Source organism: Erpetoichthys calabaricus, chromosome 12, assembly GCF_900747795.2.
Source record: "Erpetoichthys calabaricus chromosome 12, fErpCal1.3, whole genome shotgun sequence".
NCBI classification, from domain to species: Eukaryota; Metazoa; Chordata; class Cladistia; order Polypteriformes; family Polypteridae; genus Erpetoichthys; species Erpetoichthys calabaricus.
The window spans coordinates 9,363,804-9,372,867 of record NC_041405.2 but is presented as its reverse complement, the minus strand read 5'-3'; the positions used below and the strand labels follow the sequence as shown (position 1 = coordinate 9,372,867).

Below are 9,064 nucleotides of genomic sequence, written 5' to 3'. Positions count from 1 at the left end.
GCACAATATTAAATGAATGTCATTCATTTATATTTCGAGATGAACCAGTTCTAACCTGGAGGCTGCTGGTTGCCTTGAGGTGGATGTCCAAGAGGAAGGGTCAGTTCGGAATACACCATATCAGCCGCCATATCTGACCACTAGCTGAGTGCAGGGTTGCTGTTGTGCCTTTGAGTGACATTACCTTCAAGCATGAAACAAGTTTTAAAGAACCAGTACAGGAAATGTGGTCAGGCTCGTGTGAAGTTTAAGTATTAGCACCACTTTCAGCAGTCAACGCTAAATGGCATTTCTCCTCCTCTCACTTATGTGTGTTCTTCATTTTTTTTATTTCAGCACATTTTAGATAAGAAAGTTCAGATTCAGAGAATTTACAAATCTGCCAGTTTGCTATCAGGCAGCAGTTCTACAAGAGCACAAAGTAAGTTTTATCGGACCTGAGGATCTCCTGCTGCTGCTGTTGCTGCAGAACCCCTCTCAGGAAGGAAAAGAGGCGTGGATGTGTCACTGAGAGTGAGGCGAAGTGAAGGTCTGGAAAAATTATCACAAGAGTTAAATCAGAGATAAAGATTGACAAGTAAATGCTGTTAAAGTCTTGATAAAAATATTGAAACAAATGAACTATCAAGCCAGGGTTCATCCTGGAAGGGATTCTTCAAACACCTCACAAAGATATCCAATTTTAGACCAGCTGGCTAAAAGTGAGAGCCTTCTTTGTCTACACAATGATATGGGCACCTTTTCCAGGGCCTCACAGTACACACATTATGGCATCCTTTTGACGTCCTCAATATTGTAGGTGTGCAAGACTACAAGGAGATAAGGCAAAAGGTAAAGAGGGAAGGCTAAAGAAAAGGCATATGATGAGTTGTATGAGAGGTTGGACACTAAGGAGGGAGAAAAGGACCGGTGGGCTAGACAGAGCGACCGAGCTGGGAAAGATGTGCAGCAGGTTAGGGTGATAAAGGATAAAGATGGAAACGTATTCACAAGCGAGGAGAGTGTGTTGAGCAGATGGAAAGAGTACTTTGAGAGGCTGATGAATGAAGAGAACCAGAGAGAGAAGAGGTTGGATGATGTGGAGATAGTGAATCAGGAAGTGCAAAGGATTAGCAAGGAGGAAGTAAGGACAGCTATGAAGAGGATGAAAAATGGAAAAGCCGTTGATCCAGATGACATACTTGTGGAAGCTTGGAGGTGTTTAGGAGAGATGGCAGTGGAGTTTTTAACCAGATTGTTTAATGGAATCTTGGAAAGTGAGAGGATGCCTGAGGAGTGGAGAAGAAGTGCACTGGTGCCAATATTTAAGAATAAGGGAGATGTGCAGGACTGTAGCAACCACAGGGGGATAAAATTGATGAGCCACAGCATGAAGTTATGGGAAAAAGTAGTGGAAGCTACGTTAAGAAGTGAGGTGAGGTTTCATGCCAAGTAAGAGCACCACAGATGTGATGTTTGTTCTGAGGATGTTGATGGAGAAGTTTAGAGAAGGCCAGAAGGGGTTGCATTGCGTCTTTGTGGACCTGGATAAAGCATATGACAGGGTGTCTCAAGTGGAGCTGTGGTATTGTATGAGAAAGTCGGGAGTGACAGAGAAGTACATAAGAGTTGTACAGGATATGTATGAGGGAAATGTGACCGTGGTGAGGTCTGCGGTAGGAGTGACAAATGTATTCAAGGTGGAGGTGGGATTACATCAGGGATTGGCTCTGAGCCCTTTCTTATTTGCAATGGTGATGTACAGGTTGACAGACGAAATTAGACAGGAGTCCCCGTGAACTATGATGTTTGCTGATGACATTGTGATCTGTAGTGATAGTAGGGAGCAGGTTGAGGAGACCCTGGAGAGGTGGAGATATGCTCTAGAGAGGAGAGGAATGAAGGTCAGTAGGAACAACACAGAATACATGTGTGTGAATGAGAGGGAGGTCAGACGAATGGTGAGGATGCAGGTATAGAGTTGGCGAAGGTGGATACATTTAAATACTTGGGATCAACAGTACAGAGGAATGGGGATTGCGGAAGAGAGGTGAAGAAGAGAGTGCAGGCAGGGTGGAATGGGTGGAGAAGAGTGTCAGGAGTGATTTGTGTCAGACAGATATCAGCAAGAGTGAAAGGGACGGTCTACAGAACGGTAGTGAGACCAGCTATGTTATTTGGGCTGGAGACGGTGGCACTGACCAGAAAGCAGGAGAGAGAGCTGGAGTTGGCAGAGTTAAACATGCTAAGATTTGCATTGGGTGTGACAAGGATGGACAAGATTAGAAATGAGGACATTAGAGGGTCAGCTCAGGTTGGACGTTGAGACCCGTGGTTCAGGACCAGAACCCTTGATCCTTTTGGGTTTTTTGGTGCCTAAAATTTGGGCAACTTTGACAGTACTACTTCTACCTCAAAACTGCATAACTGAGGCAGGACTGAGTCCATCACAGTTGAAGAAACATCCACCCATAGTGCTCAGAGTATCAAGAAGACAGGAGATTCACCCATAGTGTTCTGGGCAAAACAGAAGACAGCTAGACCTCCAAACTAGTCTGGCTAAGTTGGTGGAGACTCATTGTTTTCTCTTCAGATACTCAGAGAAAAGGACTGCTTTTTTATTGCTGCTACTTCTTTGTCTTGTCTTTGCACAATGTCTTGTCTTATTTGTGTTTTAATTTAAAATTTAATTCAATTATTTGTACTTCATGTTGTTACACTGTGGACCCTGCACTTCGCAATTTCGTCTATCTGTATACAGTACTTGTATATGGTTGAGATGACAATAAAGTTCACTTTGACTTTCCCATTTCTTTGTTGTGTGTTCATGTTCTGTAGAGACAGATGACAACCATCATGCTTATTAGCCATATAAACACAGAAAAATGATAAAAGGTTAAGAACACGTTTCGGCTAAATATCCCACCAGATAAAGGCTACATAGCTGAAACGTGTCTTTAACCTCCTTCTTTCCTTTTCAGTGTGAAGATAACCTTTAACCTTCTTTTCTTCGCAGATATACACTAACAAAGCACTACACAAACTACATAGCCAGTCAAAAGTAGACTACTGGAAATTAGTGTATTATGATTAAGTTACTAGAAAAACAGAAACGACATCTTCATAATTTTTATTTAATTGAATGTACTTTTCTTTCAAATATGTAGTTTTAATTTCGGTTTAGTTCTCATTTTCCCCAGCTTTTACTTTGTGTTTTTTTTTAAATAATTGTTTTTTTTATTTCAGTTACAGTTTTCTTTAACTTGAACACCTTTGGTACATCCATCTGCTTTCGAAACAGAGCTATTCTACTTTAGAGCCATGGGACACCTGGGCCAATGCTGACAACCGTGACCATAAGAGCCAACTGTAGTTCACAATAATGTGTGGCAACAATGAAGGCTCACTCACACTGACACACAAACCTGTGCGATACGCCGAGTATGAGAGGTGTGAAAGTCTACGGTGACACAGAGTTATCTCAGCTAGAATCAATGTAGGTGAGCTAAGCTGCTCTCTGCTAATGTCCAGCTGCACATTTTGCTTAAACAGAGCTCTGCATAATCATGTGAAATGTGTAACTGAAAAAGATTTACATACATCCAGAATCACAAAATGATACAACATACGCTGCTAGTGTGTATCAGTAATTTTCTAGTCTGTGCTTTCTATCCAATGACAATTAAATATACAATGGCGTTAATAAATGAGTAAATTTAATATTCACAGACTGTAAAAGGCACCGACAGCCCTGCAGACATTTCATTAAATATTTTTGTCTTAAAAAGAAAAAAACATAACCTGCCATGCTTGATGGTGCACTAAGTAAAAAGCATGGAGATGGGAGAGGCAGAATGAGATTCAACATACGGGCATATTTACTGTTTGACTAAATACAAGCAATCACTTAATCCTGGTGCACTTTAGCAAATTCCTACACTGGCTGTAGCTACGCACAATGCCTTGAAAACAACACACCTGCTGATGTGTATCCATGTCCTCGTGGTCTCTTGGCATCTCCTTAACTTCAATGCAGCAGTCACATTCCACTTGTTGCCTAAAGCTGTGCAGCTTCTCTTCGATCTTCTTTGTCAGGCAGCCAGTGTTATGAATATGGGCTTAGCATCCTTATGTATGTATGTATGAAAGTTATAAGTATATAAGTTTGCAGATGATACCAAGATAGGAGGATTAGCAGATAATTTGGAATCCGTTATATCATCACAGAAGGCCTTGGATAGCAGACAGGCTTGGGAAGATTTGTGGCAGATGAAATTTAATGTCAGTAAATGTAAAGAATTACACATAGGAAGTAAAAATGTGAGGTTTGAATAAACAATGGGAGGTCGGAAAATCGAGAGTCCACCTTATGAGAAGGATTTAGGAGTCGTAGTGGACTCTAAGCTATTGACTTCCAGACAGTGTTCAGAAGCCATTAAGAAGGCAAACAGAATGTCAGGTTATATAGCGCCTTGATGTGTGGAGTACAAGTCACAGGAGGTTCTGCTCAACCTTTATAACACACTGGTGAGCCCTCATCTTGAGTACTGTGTGCAGTTTTGGTCTCCAGGCTACGAAAAGGACATAGCAGCACTAGAAAAGGTCCAGAGAAGAGCGACTAGGCTGATTCAGGGGCTACAGGGGATGAATTATGAGGAAAGATTAAAAGAGCTGAGCCTTTACAGTTTAAGCAAAAGAAGATTAAGAGGAGACCTGACTGAAGTGTTTAAAATTATGAAGGGAATTAGTACAGTGGATCCAGACTGATATTTTAAAATAAGTTCATGAGGAACACAGGGACAGAGTTGGAAACTTGTTAAGGTTAAATTTCGCACAAACATTAGGAAGTTTTTCTTTACACAAAGAACGACAGACACTTGGAATAAGCTACCAAGTAGTGTGGTAGACAGTAAGACTTTCTGGTGTGTTCTAATGATCTAGTGAATTTTAGTATAGTAGGCAGGGTAACATCATATATAGATAGATAGATAGATAGATAGATAGATAGATAGATAGATAGATAGATAGATAGATAGATAGATAGATAGATAGATAGATAGATAGATAGATAGATAGATAGATAGATAGATAGATAGACTTACATTTTAGTATAGATAGATAGATAGATAGATAGATAGATAGATAGATAGATAGATAGATAGATAGATAGATAGATAGATAGATAGATAGATAGATAGATAGGAATTTTAGTGTATTAGGCAAGGTCACAAATTAGATAGGGAAGTGTTTTAGTATAGTAGGCAGGATAACATAGATAGATAGATGCTCTCTCAGACATTTTCGAGGTGTCGTGCTCACCTACTGTCTGTTTTTATACTTCACGTCTCAGCATGCATCCTGCATCTTTTCTCCTCCTCAATTGTCTCAACCTCTGTTTCCCTAACACTTCCTTTTTTGCTAGTATAACTAAAGATAAACTGACCAAAACCAAACCAAAACTGACCAATCAGATTGCTCAGCAGGACCAGACACACACACAACATAGCATTTTGATAGATAGATAGATAGATAGATAGATAGATAGATAGATAGATAGATAGATAGATAGATAGATAGATAGATAGATAGATAGATAGATAGATAGATAGATAGATTGATTTACACATGCATATCAGAGGTCACCCTCCGGCCTCATTTACCTACCACCCCTGATTGGGAGGGGACGCTGGCACTAATCATGTCCTGTTCTCTTCCCCCCCACAGTGATGAGTAGAAGCCCACTAAGGGCTGCTGCCAGAAGGAGGTGTCATTCTGTGATCAGAGCACACCACAGGACAGAGCTCTATCCACATGGCCCATATTCAAGGAAGCCTTCTCTTAAGCCCTTAGAGGTGTTTTGTTTGTTTTATGTCTGCACCATAGAGCACCTGTTTATTTGGACTTTAAAAGAAAAAGATAATGAGAATTAAACAGGGAAGACCGGGTTGGCACCCCACATTTATTCACTACAGTTTGCCATTACTCACTCAACCACAGGGGCATCACTGAGCCCCAAACCCCAGACACAGACATGCCCAGCAAAATCCCAGTTTCAAATAAAGGGATTTTATTACACACTGAATGTCGCAGCCAGTAAATACACAATGCCAAGACAAATGGGATCTTTTATCCTCTCCTTTCACTCTCCTGGTGAGTGTCTCCTCCCAGCTCTGATTCCAAGGGGAGGCGGCAAACCCCTTTTGAGCCGGACATAGGAATGCTTCAGGTACCACAGTGTGTCCCATTGGAAGGACTTTCAGGTCAGTTGGGAACTACGAAGGTTCTTCCCTGACAGCACCATCTAATGGCACTCAGGGACCCTGACAGGGCTGTAGTATACTGTTGTTACTTAATCAGCTAAAAAGCAATTAAAGATAAACTGTGTCTTTTTGTGAAAATAATGAGCAAACTAAATATATTACACGTGTATCACTTCACTTCAAATGCAATTCAACCACAAAATCAACATTTCTAGCTGAGCAATTTATATTTTTTACTTCATACAATTGACTAAGGTGAAATGTCAGCATTACATCAGAGAATTTAGGTAGCTTTCTTTTCTCTGAATTGTCCAATTAGGAGCTGTGAGTTAGCAGGGTGCTCATGTGGAATTTCCAACTTGGGAACACATACTTACCATCTGTCTGGTGGCATGTGAGCACAGCGTAAGCCTCTATGGCATCCAAGCGTTTGGATTCACTATAGAAACAAGGAACTAGTTAGGGGCACATAAAACAAGTTTGTAGTAGGACCTTGGCAACGGATTTCTGTTTTTCAACTTAGTTTGGTGCGTCTTTTTATTTTAAAGGTCAACTGAATTCTGTCATGAGTCTGCTATCTGCCTACTCTTTGACCTTGATTTCATCTTGCTTCTTTTGCCACTATTATTCCTTTGTAATTTTCCATCTCACACATTTGCGACATTCAAAGTTGCCAGACTGTTGAACTTCTTCATATTTAGTTAGACAATCTCTTTAGAAAAACTTTTTTGATGTAGTGGTGGATCCTCTGAAAAGTTCTGTATTGGGCTCCAGCAAAATCTATATGTGCTTAAACTGTTCCACACAACCCTTGGGGTCTTGGTCCATTCACATTTATGGTTAGGGTTAGGGTGGCAACAATCCACTGGTACTGGTCTACCTTCTTTAAACAGTTGTATCTGCTCATGCTCTCATAGATTAAGGGGTTAATTATGTAGTTAGGGGAGGTGAACTCCTCAAAATGACAACTCGGTATACATTCACTTCCTTTTGGTTGCTCAAAAGCTTCTTCAAAGAGTCTTTTCATCTTTGGCAAGATCTGTGACTTCCAACTCATCGATCTGCCATAGCAATGAACCACCAAAGAACATCTTAAACATTTCTTCGGAAGCATAGCTTTCACAGATAAGGCCATGTCATTTATACAATTCTTTTAACCTTAACATTAAACATCATTTTGTGAAAAACATAGTAAAATATTGTGGTTTTGACTTGAAAGTCATACCCTGCACAACAAAGGTCTTTTCGAATTATGTGATGGGCTGACTCACTGCTCTATGAAGAGGAAATTATGACACCTCAAGAAGCTCATGCAGCTGTAAACGTATCTCCTCTTTCACTCGTCTCCAGCAAAACAATTACAGCCTCATTTGGATATTTTACTCTCTCCTTGAGGCAAAATGCAAGATTGGACATTCTCATAGGCCTCATTCTCTTGACACCGTATCAGAAAACCACCACCCTGCTCCTCAAACGATGGAGATGATATCATCAATTTCAAGCTCGGTCAACCACCTTAAAGATAAAAAAACAATCTGAGTAAAACAGAAACGGAGATTAGGTGGCACAGGGACACATTGCTTATCAATTCTGTGTCATAGCTTTGTAGACCTGTGAATGTGTGGGATGCTTGGGCTTTCTTTGAGCCAGAAGGTTTCTTCCCATATCTCACAAACGTAAAAGTTGGTCTAATTGGGGACTCTTAGCTTAGCCCACATTAACAAGGACAAATTTGAAAACGGCTGTATTTGTTTTAAAAGATTTCCACCCACACTTGTATTCTTTTAGATCATTTTCTAAACATTTATTATCCACACTTCTTCTTCTTTTGGCTGCTCCCGTTAGGGGTCACCACAGCAGATCATCTTTCTCCATATCTTTCTGTCCTCGTCATCTTGCTCTGTCACACCCATCACCTGCATGTCCTCTCTCACCACATCCATAAACCTTCTCTTAGACATTCCTCTTTTCCTCTTGCCTGGCAGCTCTATCCTTAGCATCCTTCTCCCAATATACTCAGCATCTCTACTCTGCACATGTCCAAACCAACGCAATCTCGCCTCTCTGACTTTGTCTCCTAATCGTCCAACTTGAGCTGACCCTCTAATGTCCTCACTTCTAATCCTATCCATCCTCGTCACACTCAATGCAAATCTTAGCATCTTTAACTCTGCCACCTCCAGCTCTGTCTCCTGCTTTCTGGTCAGTGCCACCGTCTCCAACCCATATAACATAGCTGGTCTCACTACCATCCTGTAGACCTTCCCTTTCACTCTTGCTGATATCCGTCTGTCACAAATCACTCCTGACACTCTTCTCCCCCCATTCCACCCTGCCTGCACTCTCTTTTTTCACCTCTCTTCCATAATCCCCATTACTCTGTATTGTTGATCCCAAGTATTTAAATTCATCCACCTTCGCCAACTCTACTCCTTGCCTCCTCACTATTCCACTGACCTCCCTCTCATTCACACACATGTATTCTGTCTTGTTCCTACTGACCTTCATTCCTCTTCTCTCTAGAGCATATCTCCACCTCTCCAGGGTCTCCTCAACCTGTTCCCTACTCTCGCTACAGATCACAATCTCATCAGCAAACATCACAGTCCACGGGGACTGCTGTCTAATCTCGTCCGTCAACCTGTCCATCACCATTGCAAATAAGAAAGGGCTCAGAGCTGATCCCTGATGTAATCCCACCTCCACCTTGAATGCATCCGTCACTCCTACTGCAGTCCTCACCACGGTCACACTTCCCTCGTACATATCCTGTACAACTCTTACATGATTCTCTGCCACTCCCGACATCCTCATACAATACCACA

The 9,064-nt window shown here is 41.3% G+C and overlaps 1 protein-coding gene across 1 annotated transcript in view; it reads right to left on the bottom strand.

Moving 5' to 3' along the window:
* LOC114661819 (killer cell lectin-like receptor subfamily G member 1) overlaps positions 1-227 on the bottom strand; it is a 39,456-nt gene extending 39,229 nt beyond the window's left edge. Inside the window, exon 1 of the mRNA XM_051934629.1 lies at positions 56-227. Coding sequence (XP_051790589.1) covers positions 56-131 — 76 coding nt within the window. The 5' untranslated portion in view covers positions 132-227. The remainder of the gene's footprint in view (positions 1-55) is intronic.
* Between the last annotated feature and the right edge of the window lie 8,837 nt (positions 228-9,064).